The sequence below is a fragment of the Abramis brama genome (assembly GCF_963993115.1).
Source record: "Abramis brama genome assembly, chromosome: 21".
Lineage (NCBI taxonomy): Eukaryota > Metazoa > Chordata > Actinopteri > Cypriniformes > Leuciscidae > Abramis > Abramis brama.
In genome coordinates, this window is record NC_139983.1 from 10,278,685 (window position 1) to 10,295,197 (window position 16,513).

Sequence of the window (16,513 nt, forward strand, 5' to 3'; positions counted from 1 at the left end):
ACCCAGAGGACACCCTCAGTTTGAAAGGCAGTTTCTGATCAGAGTTGTATTTCAGAGTTGTCTTTGAAGAAGGGGTGAGTATTTCACATGATCTGATATGTGCTGCTGTTTTCTGGCACGTCGCAGACAGCTCGGCTGGATATCCCCCCGACTTCTGACAAGAGCAGCGTGAGTGTGGTCTCTGCGTGTTCGCACGTGTGTGCCTAACTCTCTTCACATGTCCGTGTGTTTTCAAGTGTGTGTCACTGCCAGCGAGAGCAGCTAATTTACTGCCTCACTTCCACAAATTCTTCCAGCTGCACACATCTGCCACAGGCTGCATTACAGGCGGTTTCCGGCTGCTCAGCCCACTTAAACCCAGGCCAGGAAGCTCCAATCATCCCCCTTGTTCATTAATGATATCTCTATCTCTTTTTTTCTCTCTCAATGTGGTTTGTGCTCTAAGAGGTCTTTGTGTATCTGAATACTTGAGCGACATGTTCCCCTAGGCCACGCCCACCTCTGCTGGCTGCAACCAATGAAATGGCTTGAGTTATTCATTTGCATTTTACAGTGATGAGTGTTGTGCCAATAAAGACGCATTTTCAGGGATCAGTTTGCCTTTCAGCCTTGTTCACTGACAGGATGTGTTGTGATGTGATCTGCTCAGACAGACACTGAACCCCTCTCTGTTTCTGTTCTCAACATGCCAGGTCCTGAATTTTCCTGCTGTCGTAATAACAAGCACCACAGTAAATAGATGAATCTCATGATACCTGTCAAAAAGACTGGCTATACTTAACGACAAAGAAAAAATGAAAAAGGAAAGCCATGGTCTTGACAGGTTTTGTGAGAGATTCATGCAAATAATTTTATTCATGCAAAATCATTGCATTGTTTAAAAAAAAAAAAAAAAACTCTTTACCAGCCCTGCAGGTAGAGACCTGACATTGTGTCCTGAATTGACACCAGGATGCATTTCATATAATATAAAGTGTCTTTTTGATCCAAAAAATGTTAAAGTTTAGAAACCTCTAGACAGACTATTAAAAGGTAGCTAGACCCTTGACTAAATAGCAGTAAATGACTAGTACAGTTTAGTACAGACATGACTAAAACAACAAAGCAGAAAATTCTGTACGGCTGTCAACCAGTTCCCTGTAAACTCGACTTTGTTTCCAAAGCAGAATCGATATATGCTGCAAGTGTAAATTAAACCAGTCCAATTAAGCTTACTAAATTGAGAATATGTGTTCCAGTTTTGAGTGCAATATGCAGCCTTTTCTCCTGTTGATCTCTCCAGCATGCTCTTAAACTCGTTTTCTGTCATCACAGGTGCAGTCCTCTGTGGCTGTGGGCACTCCAGACTACATTTCTCCTGAGATCCTGCAAGCTATGGAGGACGGGAAAGGGAAATATGGCCCCGAATGTGACTGGTGGTCACTGGGCGTCTGCATGTACGAGATGCTGTACGGGGAAACTCCTTTCTATGCAGAGTCCCTGGTGGAAACGTATGGCAAGATTATGAACCACAAGGTATAGACTCATAGCAATGTTATTTTAAAACAATAATCCATGAAAGGCCATGCACTGCAATGATTTTACAATGCTTAATGCTTTTTAGGCATAACACAAAGCTTTTAAGAACACATTCAAAGAGGATCTATAAAGATTTTTTACATTTCCAGCTTTCTTTAGTGTGTAATGTTGCTGTTTGAGCATGAAAAAAGGTCTGCAAAGTTACAAAGCACAAAGTTACTCCAAAGGGAGTTATTCTCAATATCAGGAAGCATTGTTTCTGAACTCCCTGAATCACTTCCATTGTAGTCTTGAGTTTTCTTCCGGGAACAAACACATCACTATATTCCTCATTTAAATAATTCCCGCCCCAAGGTATACACAAAAAAAAGGGACGAGGCTTGGTGGAGTTGTGTTACTAGTGTGTTGAAACTTGCAGTTATGATAAAGGGCGTGATGTTTCTGAAACACGCTGGAAGCGGTTGACCAATCATCAAACATTCAAGCATGAAAACTTATTCTTGTAGACCCCAAAAACAAAATCAAGACTGTAAAAGGGCATAATAGGTCCTCTTTAACACTGTAATGCAGAACACTTTTATAAAAGCAACAGCAATTGTGTCTCCAATATTGTGTCTTTATTAAGTGGTTTTCTGTTCATACCCTGTTTCCCGCAGGAGCGGTTCCAGTTCCCTGCCCATGTGACGGAAGTCTCGGAAAATGCCAAAGACCTGATCCGCAGACTCATCTGCTGCAGAGAGCACAGGCTGGGTCAGAACGGCATTGTGGACTTCAAACAGCACCCCTTCTTTTCCGGCATTGACTGGCAGAACATCCGCAACTGTGACGCCCCCTACATCCCTGAAGTCAGCAGCCCATCTGACACATCAAACTTTGACGTGGATGACGACTGCCTCAAGAATACAGCAGTATATTGCACTTTTGTTTTTGACCTACCTTAATGAAAATCACACATTGTTGGGTTTGAACCCACAACCTTTGGGTTACCAACCCAGATCTTTTAGAGATGCTACAGCTTATGATCTCTGCTCTGTTTAGGAGACAATGCCACCTCCTTCCCACACCGCCTTCTCAGGACACCATCTCCCATTTGTGGGTTTCACCTACACCAGCAACTGGTAAGATATCACTGTAAAACTCATCTGAGCTGATCATGCTGGAGATGCAGGTTCAAATCCGTCCTGTTTAAAACAAAAATCAGCCCTAAAATTGATAACATCTTGACTCGTATAAGTCTCTAGTGCAGGCGTTCTCAACTCTGGCCCTCGAGGTCTACTTTCCTACACAGTTTAACTCAGACCATGATCAAACTCATGCTGCCTAGAGGTCTGCACAGGCTTTAAACTTAAGCCCGAACCCGGCCTGTACCCGAAATCATTTGACCCGACCCGAAAACAAAGTTTGCGCAGTTGCACAACTATTTACACAAATACATCCTTCTCAGTACGAGTTATGAAGGAAGAGAACAGCATCGACAGTTGATGGTTTCAGCGCCGTCCTCTGATTGCGGTGTTGTGACTGAAATAGCGCGCGTGGGAGAACATGCGCTAAACAGTTTTGTAAAATGGTATATGATCAAATAAAAATGATTTATATACTATTTGGGTCACAACACCGCAATCAGAGGACAACGGTGCTGAAACTGCACACGTAGGCTACTTGCTACTCGCGGGCTCATATAATTACGATCACAACACATCAAGCAGCCAAGCACACAGCACGCAAACTATAGATATGTATAGCCTATATAGTTTTTCTAAGTTACAAACCCGAACCCGACCTGAACCCGAGGCTACTCATTAAACATTAACCCGAACCCGACCCGGGTCGGGTAGCAGATCTCTAATGCTGCCTATATCTTTCTAGTAACCCTGAAGACCTCGATTAGCTTGTTCAGTTGTGTTTGATTAGGGTTGTATCTAACCTCTGCAGGAAAGTGGACCTTGAAGGCCAGAGTTTGAGAACCCCTGCTTTAGTGTGATCATTTGACCCCTGACCCCGTTTTCCCCTACAGTACGCTGTCTGACCGCGGTTGCCTGCGGGAGTCTGTGGCACCTACGCAGATGGACGTGGGCGTGCAGCGAGGCCTGGAGGACAGTCTGGCTACTGAGGCGTATGAACGGAGGATCCGCCGTCTGGAGCAGGAAAAACTGGAGCTCAGTCGCAAACTACAAGGTGTCTGCACTCATGTCCTATTTTCTGGTGAAATTATCCCAGAGTTGTTAGTCTTTCTAGCTGACAGTCGTAATGTCTTCTGGTCCTCAGAGTCCACAAAAGCAGTTCAGGCTCTGCAGTACTCCAGCGGGGACGGGCCCGTTTCCTCCAACAAAGAGTTTGAGATCCGTGGACTGAAGGAGGAGATAGAAATGCTAAGGAAACAGATCGCAGGTAATCTCATATAAACATGAATCACACAAATTTTGCTTGATGTGACTAAACTTTTTATGTTTATAGAGGTTTTACTAACAATTTTGATGCTTTTTCTCATACCAAGAAATGCATGTTTGTTTTGCACATGACATTTACAGTTGTGTCTCAACTGAATCTCATAAATACACAATGTATCACATTTAATGTCTCACTTTGTTGTTTGTGCCCCTTCCATGTATTCTTGTCTCTCTCCTCCCCCTTTCAGATACAGGACAGGTGGAGCAGAAGTTAGAACAGGCCAGTTTTGCCCACAGGGATCTGGAAGACTCCTCCAAACAGATCCGATCTCTAGAGAAACAGCTCAAGAGCATGAAGCAGGAAAGAGATGACCTGCAGAAGGTACACAGCTTAACACAAGCAATGTCTCTCACTACAGATTAGTTTAAAGCGCTGCATAATATCTCTTGAGAGGTATAATGATGTATTATGTTATGCTGTATGCATCTGTTTAATTTTCACTGATTAGAATAATTTAGTAGATGACAAAATTCACCTCAACTTTTGTTGAACTTCTAAAAATAGGCAACCACTGCAATATATAATAAATGACTCAAATGTTCAATAAATAAGTTTTATATTAATAAACAAGTTGGTATGAAAGTGTGTAAAATAATAATAATTCATTTAAATTGAATATTTAATTAAGTATTTAATCTTTATTTCTATTAATTGTAATAGATTATTTCATTATTATAATTAGGAATGCACCGATACCACTTTTTCCAGAACGAGGCCAATACCAATACTTTCATTTTTGGTACTCACTGATAATAATACCTGTATTTTCATTGCATTTATAATTTTTTTTAACATATAGGGAATCCAAAAGAATATGAATCATATTCATTGATTTAATTTGTTTAGCAAGTATATATTTCCTTCAGCTATTTTCTTGCTTAATTGTGCCTGTTAAAATGTATTGTACAAGCCTCTGTTACTTTCACTGTTCATTCTATTGCTCGATCATATTTTATCTTTCATTTAATAGCACGGCACATATGTAGAGCTGCTTCAGGTCTGGTTGGGTCAGTGGTTCAAATGTTTAGATACCAGTGAAATTTAGATTTTTTTAATTTTGAAATTTCAATTTTGATACTACAGCAAAAACTACTAGCCTAATTATTGTAAATTTAAAACAATCCAAAACAAGTAAACAGTCAGTAATAAAATAAGAGCAAATAATCCAATTACAGATAGTACAAATAAATACAATAAATAAATCAAAAACAGTAGTTTTCAGGTATAGAATTTGAATAAAGTAATCAAATGTAAAATAACACTGCATAGTCTTCACTGTATAAATTAAATATAGATTAAACTTATTAATGTTACAAAAGTCATTCAGTCAAGAGCAGTGTGTGATTTCTTTGTCCTTTGTTGATTGATTAATTTTAAAAACACTGCAGGTGGTTTATTAAGCTGCTGTCCCTTTAAGACCAAATGCACGGATCCAGTATACTGGTACACATGAGTTTTATTTATCAGCTGTTCACTTAAGACATAACCAAATATGTTTACTAGGATACTCGCAAAAACGGGTGTTTTTACATAATTTTGTGTGAATTCGTCGGTTCAACGCAAGAAGACGTGAAAGAGAATTCAGTGGCGTATTCAATCGTTGTCTGAGACGCGGCTTTCTGGGCACACGCTTCGGATGTTTGTGCACAGTAAACTTTTTGTCCTGTAAATGTCTTGTAATAATGTAGGGAACCACTTGTTATAAATAAATCATGTAACAGTTCAAGTTTTTACTTTTCATATATGATTTAATTTTAATAGAAATTGACTCGTGTGTGCTGATCGAGCAATCAGCAATCAAGAGTGCGCTCTCTCCTTTTACCATCAGTTAACGTTAGTAATATGTGCTTCGTTTTACCTTCTTTGCTTTTGCAAAGATTGCTTTCCAGAGATTCTGTGAAAAAGGGATGTGCGATCTACAAGTTCGCAAGACTGTTTCTGCTGCACGCTCAATCCACTGTGCGTTTCGTTTATCAGCTCACGCACAGCAGCTATATAGGCCTAAATATTTAATTTGTTTAACATGCCATTAATTCAATACATCTCAGATATCTCCATTCTGCTCTCTGTTTGCTCTGTTGTCGGTTTTTCTTTGTCACAAGCAGTAAGGCCTGAACACGCTGCGTGGTATTGGTTGTTGGTATCGGAGCATAACGAGTACACAAGCACAGTATCGCAGCATCATTATAATCCCTAATTATAATGTATAATTAATACAATTATTAATAGTAATGAATTAATTCATCTTTTATACTACTCCGTTTACTGTTTGGCTATAGGGCCTGCAGGACTCCTCAGAGAAGCTGAAAGCTCAGGGGAAGGAGCTGAAAGAGGCAGAAAGCCAGAGGAAAATGGCCATGCAGGAGTTTGCGGAGTTGAGTGAGAGGGTGACAGAGCTGCGGTCACAGAAACAACGACTCTCCCGACAGCTTCGGGACAAAGAGGAGGAGATGGATTCCCTCAATCAGAAGGTGGAAGCGCTTCGGCTGGATGTGCGCAAAGCTGAGCGGGCCAAGAAAGAGGTTAGTGTGGAGGAGAAGGGCTGATCAGAGGAGTCTTTTTTTTTTTTACATGTGTAAACGTGTGTCTGTGTGTGTAGATGGAGGCCCAGACTGAAGAGTGGTCTGCTGAAGCTCAGAAAGAGAAGAAGTTGAGGGAACGCAGTGAGCAGTACAGCAGACAACTGGAAGAAGAGCTGGATGGAATGAAGGTGTGTGCACACAAACACACCTTTTCTCTAAAAATAAAGCTGTTTCAGTGATTTTGCCACTGTTAAAGGGGGTTTTATGCACAATGTGACAAGCATGGAAAATTAAGAGTGCTGTGTGATGTCTGTTGGCTTGCTTTTATTAACTCTTTCCCTGCCATTGACGGAAATCAAAAGACACGTGAAGAAGAAGCAGAAGCAAGCGATATCATGTTAGCAAATGCATATGTAAAATAATGCAGTCATCAACATTAAACAGCATATAAGTCAAAACTGCCTAATATTACAGAATGAAATGTCACCCCAGGACGAGGTATATCTGCAACCTTAGATGGACTCGATCTACTCCATCTGTGTTTTGATCACAGAAACGTCCTTTTGATCTGGGCCCGTATCCCTAAAGAATTTTTGTGCAAAAAGTGGCTCCTAGCAGCCAAATTCTAAGAAAATTCTCAGAGTCATGACGTTTTCTTAGAATTTCCCCTAAAAGTGACACGAAAATCCCAGTTAATATAAAAGCTATTCCTCAAGATTCCTAGCGCTTAAAAGGGCTCCTAAGGCGAGATCTGCTAAGAGCAGGGAAGAGGACTTTTAGTGGCTTCCCCTAAGCAGCTGCACAAAATGGCCAACAGAGGAGGCAGGAGAGATGTCCTGCAAACACTGGATGACAGGGAATTATTGAGACACTACAGATTGGACTGAGCCGTGTTACCCTCGTTAAGACCACACTGAGTTGTAACGTTGCAATTTCTACTTCATTAAGGACAGCCCCTTGAGATAGGCCATCTTGTTTTCAATGGGGTCCATATGGGAGTGAAAGTACAAAATATGCCAGCTAGGATATTAATATGAGCAAATAAGACACGAATCATTATTTGAACAGGGTGTAATGAGCTTAAGTTTTCACATATTTTAGATTCTAATGTTAGGCTATAACCCCTACAGCTTACTATTCATTTTCCAGATATTTTCTTGAATGTGAAATATTATTTACAATTACAGTCTGCATAAGATTAGAGTGTATAATTATGTTTATTGATTTGAGGGTACATCCTTTGCTCATTATCACCAAAAGTTCATTTTCATCAAACTTGTAGGATCAACCAATCACAGCTTTTGAAATGATGACTCATACCTAGCAACGGGGTCAACCACACCTCCTCACTAAGATAGGATTTTCCATCCATTCCTTGCTCAGAGTTCACTGAAAATGTTCTGGAATCACTTCTAAGCTAAAACTCCTGGCAAGGAATTTTTAGGTTAAGTTAGGAGCTCTCTGAGAGGATTCTCAGAATCTTTAGGGATACGGGCCCTGATCTGGATGTAGTCTTTGACAAAAATGCATTTGTTTTATGAAACCTATTCAGTTTTTCTCAGCTTAAATTCTAAATAAATAATTAAATTGATTATTAGTAAAAATATCAAGTCAGTTGGAAAGTGTGCAAAATATTAATTAATTAATTAATTAATTAATTAATTAATTAATTATAAAGAAAATTAATATAGTGTTTTGTTAATTACTTGTTATAAATCATTTAATTAGTATTTTTTCCATTAATTTTAATACATTATTGTATTGTAGTTAATAAATTATTTAATAAATTGTTTTATTAATTTTTTTATTTAATTTTTTTATTATAATTTATGAATGATTCCATTGATTTAATTAGTAAATTATTTTACGTTGTGAGAAGGTTTTTATGCATATACATCACAAAACATTCATTTGTCACATTTATTCATTTAATCTATCTTAAAATGATCTGTATACATGTTTCTGATCATCTCCTTTTTTCCCTGTGTCGTGAAGCAGCAGAAGCAGGTGGGCCGTTCTCCAAGCGTTGGGTCCTCTGAGCAGCACCAGGAGCTCAGTAAATTACGAGCAGACCTGGAGAAGAAGAGTCTGTTCTATGAGGAAGAGCTGTCACGCAGGGAACTACAACATGGCAACGAACTGAAGAACCTGAAGAAGGAGCTGCGGGAAGCAGAGGGACAGCAGCTCACCTTGAAGAAAGAGATCATGATGCTCAAAGACAAGCTTGAGAAGACCCGCAGAGAGGGGTACTGTTCTTACTACATGTATTATTCAATGTATTATTCTACTTGATAAGTCTAAGGGCCAGAGAGGGTGGAAAATGGTGATTGTAAAACTAAATTACAATAATTTGTGGTGCAACGAACCTTGACTAACATTGTAAGTGGTCTTAAGGAAAAAAAAATGAAATATAGTGTAGATCATGGCCTCTTTAAAATAAGCTATGGAGTTTGGCTTGTGTTAGTATGTTGGCAGTTTGTGTTGGATGCTGAGTAACCCTGATGCTCAATAAATCATTTCACCCTCACAGTCAGAGCGAACGAGAGGAGTTTGAGACCGAGTACAAACAGAAGTACGAGAGAGAGCGAGTGCTGCTGTCAGAGGAGAACAAGAAACTTTCCAGTGAACTTGACAAGGTGAACATTCACACACTCCTAGGGCTGTCACGATAACTGAGTGTCAACATGAAATGGGAGTTCAGCCTATTTACTTAATGCACCGATGCAGGTTATTTCAAAGAACAAATGTTTTTATAATCGTTCTTAAAAATGAAATGACTTGCTTTTAACTCTGAAATGACTTCGCTTTTCCATTGATGTCCCTTTGGCACCGCGGGCAATTGCATAATGTTAACCAATATCCAAATATCTATTTAGGCATTGTTTTAGGAAAGTCATATTGAGTGCTGCAGGGATGACTTTTTTTTTTGTCTTCCTGGAAGTTAGCATCGCCCTGATTCCCTTGATGAAAAGACAATACGTTTTTTCCATTGGCTTTTGGATTATTGCAGAAAATAAGCTCTGTGACCAACAAAAGTTTATGATTTTACATGTGTTGTTCATCAAGATAATTAGCACAAATGAACACTACTTTTATGAAATGTTAAGCCTAAAACAATCGTCAGAAGTAAAAAGCTAAAGCTAGGCTATAAACAAACTACACCACGATCACATGACTTTAACGTCACCACCCATCTTTATTTCAGATCTACAACTTGGAAAGTTTGAGTTAGATTAGTTTGCAAGAGTGTGAGTATAAACAACGATGCTGTAAAAGCTAACTAAATGGGTTTTCCTGGTCGACGTGACGACGTTTAATGTTCCCGACTGTCCCATTTAGCCACATTTAAGCAACCACCTTTTCAATACAAATAAAAGCTTAAAAACTCATGAGCAGGGCATTACCGATGTATTTAATGTCGTAGAATAAAACGTGAACAAATCTTGAACTTGTGTTAACCACAGACCTCATTTCAGGCATTTAACCGAACACCCATTCAAAGAAACCATTGACTTCAGGATGATAGAGCCAGAAGTGCAAATAGAAGTGCGATACAATCAGGCCTTGACACCTAATCATTTTCTCACAAAAACGTCACGTAATAGATGTAAAATCGATCGCAAACAGCATTTTTACATTGGCTTAAATTATATCTCACAATATTACACCAACTGAATTATCTCAGTGCCACTCATGTTTTGTTTTTTTAGAGGGCGGTGAATATTGTCATCTTAAAAAGGTTGTTCACCCAAAATGAGAATTCTGTCATTAATTGCTCAACCTCATGTCGCTCCAAACCTGTAAGACTTTTGTTGATCTTCGGAACACAAATGAAGATATTTTTGATGAAATCTGAGAGCTTCTGTCTTTCCATTGACTCAACTACCTTTTTGACGCTTCAAAAAGTTCATAAAGAGATCGTAAAACTAATCCATATGAATTGAGTGGTTTAGTCCAAATTTTCTGAAGAGACTCGAACACTTTATATGATAAACAGATTGAATTTAGGCTTTTATTCACATATAAACATTCATCAACTCACACATCAATGATGCTAAATGGAAGCTCAAGCATGTTTACTTGCCATGTGAGAAGCAATGAGGTTCATTCTCGTGTTACGCAGGACGTTTGAGCTTCATCAAGAACCAGTGAGGTTTGTTGTCTCACGTCAAGCAGGTTCGGTTCTGTTTATGTCCGCTGATCAATTTTTAGATATGAATAAAATCTATTCATCATATAAAGTGATTGTGTCTCTTCAGAAAATTTTGACTAAATCACTCAATTCATATGGATTAGTTTTACGATCTCTTTATGAACCTTTTAAAGCGTCAAAGTGATAGTTATGTAGCTGTCAATGGAGGGACAGAAGCTCTCAGATTTCATCAAAAATATCTTCATTTGTGTATTGAAGATGAACGAAAGTTTTACAGGTTTGGAGCGACATGAGGGTGAGTAACTAATGACAGAGTTTTAATTTTTGTGAGAACTAACCCTTTAAGCCTTCTCGAATGACAGTCGACTGTGTTTGTCATGTTTACTGTTTTACAGTATTTTAGACATGCCCTAGATTCAAGTTAAACTGTTGGCGTGCAAACAATTTTAGCTACTGCATAAACTGTTGCATATAGTAAAACTACTACGATTTGAAAAATTTGTGGCATACCAGTATTTTTAGGCTTGGATACTATGACACTACTGTGGCTCCAGGATGCTGTGCAACACTAACACATCAGCCCACAATCCTAAAACCACAACCTCCAACTCTCATATTACTGAAGTCAAAGATTCCACTTCACTTTTGATGTGGTCTTTACGCTGAAGATGACAGGAGGCTTCGCTTCTTAGTGGTCAGAGTTGATGCTTTTTGTTAAAACCATTGATTAATTCTTGGTACCGTTTCTGAGCGCTTCAAATGGAGTGTAAAGCACACAGAGTGGTGCAAAAAAACACACGCAAGAGATGTTTAGAGAAGAACCCTTGGAGGGCAGCACTCAGTTGTGAAAGAAAGAAAACATGCCGTTGCCATTTGCGGACTGAGTCTTTCCATGAGTGTGTTGAGCTGAAGATATGGTCCACCATGCCAATGTTTTACTGGGAAGTCAGTCAGCATCCTCCCCCCCCTGTGTAAGCACAGGGAAATATGCTGATCAACAGACAGGAATCTGGAACGGTTATCCCGAGGACCACTGCGAGGGTTCAGCACTCCGGTCAGAGCGTGGTGTTAAATGAAAATGTTGAATAATGCAAGTGTAATTATGGGGTGGTCAACCTCACCAGCTCTTGCTTAAGATAGAGAGCGCATCTAAATCAGAGTTGACTGGATAAATGTGTACTAGCAGACATGTTTACTGCGAAGTCAACTGAGGCATTGCAGACGGAGGGGGTCATGTTTATTCATGAGCGTTTGGTGGTTCTTAGTGGTTTAGGGGTGGAAATGTAGAGGGTATTAGAGGGACGTGGGTGGCTTTGCATGGTGGTCCATCCTGCAGGCTCTGATTCTCTGGTCCGTTTAATTACATCTGCCCCCTCAAATTTCCGTATTGGTTTGTGATTTTCTGAAATGATGATGGCATGTTTTCGAGCCTGTTGTGTTAATTGGGTTGTGCAGGAGTAAAACCCTCAAATGAGGATTATTTTCTGTTTACTGAAATTAAATGTATAGCTGGGTTAGGGATGTGCTAAACTACATTTTCAGAATCAAGTCTGTGGGTTGACTGAATTGACAGTAAGAAAGTACTGTATAATCTTATCCGTTTTTGCATTCAAAAACAAAATTGGGGTCGGTAAAGGTTTATGCTTTTGAAAGATCTATTTTATGCTCACCAAAGCTGCATTAATTTGATCAAAAAGAGAAAAACAATATTATTGTGAAATATTATTGCAATGTACATTTCTATTTTTGCAATTTAATGGCCCGGTTTCACAGACAGGGCTTAGACTAAGCCAGGATTAGACCATAGATCAATTAGGACATTTAAGTAATTTTTATAAACATGCTTAGAAAAAAACATTACCGATGTGCATCTTAAAACTAAAAAGGCACTGATATATTTTTAAGATCAGTCAGTGCAAGTTTATTTCAGTGGAAACAGCTCAGACTTACATTTTAGTCTAGGACTAGTCTTAAGCCCTGTCTGTGAAACCAGGGGTATAACTTTCTGTTTTGATATATTTAATTTATTCCTGTGTTGCAAAGCTGAATTTTCAGTATCATTACTCCAGTCTTCAATCACATGATCCTTCAGAAATCATTCTTCTTATGATCATTGTTAAAAACAGTTGTGCTGCTTAATATTTTTGTATAAACCGTGATGCATTTTTATCAAGAATTCTTTTACAAATAGAAATTGCAAAAGAAAAAAACAGCATTTATTTGAAATAGAAATCTTTTGTAACATTATACATGTCTTTACTGTCACTTTTGATCAATGTAATGTGTCCTTGCTAAATAAAAGTATTAATTTAAAAAAAAAAACTCTAAACTTTTTAATCTGTAGTGTTTTTAATAACATCTTTTATTGTGTGTAGACGATGTCCTCGTTTGAGAAGTTGAGCAGCAGTAACAAACAGCTGGAGGAGGAAATGAGAGAACTGGCTGATAAGAAAGAGAGTGTGGCCCACTGGGAGGCCCAGATCACAGAAATCATTCAATGGTGAGAAACGCACACATGCTTTTTAATCTGGAATCACTGCTCTTAGACTTTATTCTGATGTATCTGATCATGCTTAGATTCAGAGAAAACTGATTTATTATCAAATAAAAAATAATAGCCATTTTTCATTCCCATTGTTAGTGTAATTACTTCAAGTTGTCTTTGCTGTGCGTTACAGGTCACTATGTAGTCTGCTGAGGTGCTAAACACACAAACTCATTACTAGAATGGCCTAGTGTGCTATATAATGATATTTATCAAATGTTAATTTAACAATAAAAATCAGAGGAATTCTCCACAAGACGTGGGTGTTTTTTTGCCCTCAAACGATGGTACATTTTTGACCCTGTTGTAGGACAACCAAACCCTGAACTTTAAGGAGCAAATATACACTGCCGGGCCTACAAAAAAAGTCACTTTTTGGAATTTAAGAGTCTATGGTTGGATCATTATTGCAGTGATTATTATGTTTCTATCATGTTATATTTTTGGCAACAGTTCTTCTAACTCTGATTGATGGAGTTTGTAGCTTTTCATTTCTTAAACAACCATGTAGGAAGACACATCATGGCCATATTCCAGGAGGACAATGTCAAGATTCATCAGGCTCTTGATGGAAATAAATGTTGAGATGTTATTTCTATCAAGAGATGCATCCGTTTTTGGTCAAGATCTTGTAAATGGTTGTTTCAGAAATGAAAAGCTACACACTCCATAAATTAGGGTTAGAAGATCTGTTGCCAAACATATAACATGCTAGAAACATAATAATCACTGCAATAATGATCCAATCATAGACTCTTAAGCATTTGCCTTTTTAAATCCAAACAGTAACTTATTTTTTGGCTGGGCAGTGTATATTATAATTTCTTTATAACAAGCTTTTTTTCTTTTAATTAGCTTTTATTAGCTATTTCCCAGAAATTTTATCCCCAAGAGTAGCTATTTCAAACATACACAATCAGTTTGCATTTCCAAAACAAATTGACTTGTGTTTTTAGAAAAATTATAAAAAATGCACTAATGCATCAGTTTATTTGGCAGTATATACAAATCTAGACCTTGGACCCAAAGTGATGGAGTGTAGGAATGATCTGAAAAGAGTGAATGGGGACAAATTATTAACCTTAGCAGCTTGACTAATGAATATGAATTATGCGACATAACATTTGCCCAGTAGTCCTAGCTGAAAGGCAGATTAGTAGGAACTAGCCATAAAAGATCACCACTTTCCTGTTCGTTCAGTCCATTGCTTGAAACCTCTGCTTGAAAAGCTTCTTCTTGGTTTTAAAATCACGGCTGCAAGGCTGAAAATTCTAAAATGTAATAAAAAAGTGAAATAATGGTTATTAAGCTTGCTACTCCTCTGCATAATTGTAATTCAATGTTTGTTCACTTCTGCTGCTTTGGCACCAAACCTTTGGTATTTGCGTGGCCATGGGGCCACCTTGTGGTCATGTTTGGTAAGGGTGGTTCTGAACATCTGCTTTTCTCTCTCAGGGTCAGTGATGAAAAAGATGCTCGAGGATATCTGCAGGCTTTGGCTACTAAGATGACAGAAGAACTGGAAGGCCTGAGGAACACCAGTCTGGGTGCACGTGCTACTGTAAGAGAACTAAACTTTGATCTTGACTGTTAACTCAGTGCTTAGTTTTAGGAATGCATTTTAGCATGAGTTAAAGGTTTATTCTAAACATTGATCTTTTTTTAAATTTAAAGGATTTCAATGGCACCAAATCTTACTGCATTGAGACCCAGTAGATGTTTAATTCTCTTTTCTTTTGGTTTTCCAGGACATGCCATGGAAGATTAGACGTTTTGCTAAGCTGGACATGTCTGCCCGTCTGGAGCTGCAGTCTGCACTGGATGCTGAGATTAGAGCCAAACAAACCATCCAGGATGAGCTCAACAAAGTCAAGACGTCCCATATGGCCACTGAGTGGTAAAACACACATCTCTCCTTTAAAGCTTGCAGTAGGACGTACCTGTCGGTACATCAGGAAATGAGTTGATGGGTATTAACAAAGACTTCAGATATACAAAGATGGTGCACTTGTATTACTATGAATGGGAGAAAGTTCAACGCGCAATATGGCGGAATAAATCTCGCCTTCTAAGTAAAAGAGGCAATTGCCAATTGGTAAAGTCATTGCGTCACTGCAGCTGCTGTTAGAAGCTCCGGTTGCTATAAAAACAGTCATGTTCTGAGACGTGTGCTTATGACTGCATTGGCTGCTCCAGCATGAAAAATTAAGTTTTTTGTCATGATTTGAGCATTTAGAAACAAAATTTATGAGACAGTTGTTGTCAGATTTCATTGGTGATTTCAAATATGAAATATAAAAATGATCTAAAAATGGCCATATATTGGTGAATTAATCAGGTTATGGTCATTACATTGTGTCTGATTCTGTTCTGCACAGTAAGCTGGATGACTTGGAAAAGAAGAACCAGGACCTGCAGGCAGAGATCCAGAGGCTGAAACAGGAAACTGAGAATCTGCGATTGTCTAAAGGTAAAAGCCTGAACATTTGAAATCAATCAGGCAAAATTTCTTGATATTTTAGATGGTGTATATGTTTGTATGGGAAATTTAAGTCATGTTATGTGTTACATAGGGGTCAAGCATCAAGACTCCCAGAATTCCTTCCTGGCCTTCCTCAATGCTCCAACCTCCGCCCTGGATCAGTTTGATGTAGGTGTTTTGAAACAGTGGCATGTGGCTTCATTAATTCATTCTGTCTGCTTTTTCATTTGTAAATCAGAAAATAATGATTTATTGATATTTATGTTTCCTCTTATATTCTCTGTCTTTACATGGTTTACTGTAGATTAAATAACTGGCTGAAATACGTTCTCGATTATTACCTCTGGGCTTTTGAGTCCGTAATTTTAAAATCGAGTAAATGTGCAAATCCTTTTCTCCGTGTTCATATATTGTTTGCTCTCTTTTTATTTATTTCTCTCGTTCTATCTGTCTGTTTTGTCTGTGATGAAGCACTCCACTGCCTGTGGGCCATCCGGCAAAGGCAGACGTGTAAGCTCCTTTTGTTGTGCTTGGTGCAGTGGTTCATCTCTGTTGGTTTGACTTTGATGCATGTCTGCGGTCTGCTACTGCATGGCAGAAGCGACATATCACACATATCCCAGAGGGTCTTTCATGTGCACATGCTTATTTGTCACATTCAGGGTCAATTCCACCTCAGTTCTTCTTCATCATGAGCATTTGGACTGCAAACTGACACTTTCTGTAGCTAATACATATGCAAACATTTTATTCCATTCATCTTGCATTACCAATTGAGGTTTGGATGACTCAACTTCTAACTCACTTTTGCATATAATTGCTGTTGCTAAACTACTGTGAAGCTT

At 38.6% G+C, this 16,513-nt stretch overlaps 1 protein-coding gene across 11 annotated transcripts in view; it reads left to right on the top strand.

Annotated features, from left to right (window-relative positions):
- cdc42bpaa (CDC42 binding protein kinase alpha (DMPK-like) a) overlaps nt 1–16,513 on the top strand; it is a 79,470-nt gene that overhangs the window by 43,383 nt on the left and 19,574 nt on the right. For 3 of the 11 annotated variants that reach the window (XM_084097611.1, XM_084097604.1, XM_084097605.1), the window contains exons 7-22: nt 1,315–1,515; nt 2,175–2,426; nt 2,557–2,636; nt 3,533–3,693; nt 3,784–3,906; nt 4,154–4,287; nt 6,246–6,488; nt 6,566–6,676; nt 8,487–8,734; nt 9,019–9,124; nt 13,017–13,141; nt 14,642–14,747; nt 14,935–15,083; nt 15,565–15,656; nt 15,760–15,836; nt 16,140–16,178. In XM_084097611.1, the coding sequence (XP_083953737.1) occupies nt 1,315–1,515; nt 2,175–2,426; nt 2,557–2,636; nt 3,533–3,693; nt 3,784–3,906; nt 4,154–4,287; nt 6,246–6,488; nt 6,566–6,676; nt 8,487–8,734; nt 9,019–9,124; nt 13,017–13,141; nt 14,642–14,747; nt 14,935–15,083; nt 15,565–15,656; nt 15,760–15,836; nt 16,140–16,178 (2,247 nt within the window). Of the gene's footprint in view, nt 1–126; nt 169–1,314; nt 1,516–2,174; nt 2,427–2,556; nt 2,637–3,532; nt 3,694–3,783; nt 3,907–4,153; nt 4,288–6,245; nt 6,489–6,565; nt 6,677–8,483; nt 8,735–9,018; nt 9,125–13,016; nt 13,142–14,641; nt 14,748–14,934; nt 15,084–15,564; nt 15,657–15,759; nt 15,837–16,139; nt 16,179–16,513 lie in introns of all 11 variants that reach the window. The other 8 variants (XM_084097603.1, XM_084097607.1, XM_084097606.1 and 5 more) reach the window with 6 other exon arrangements.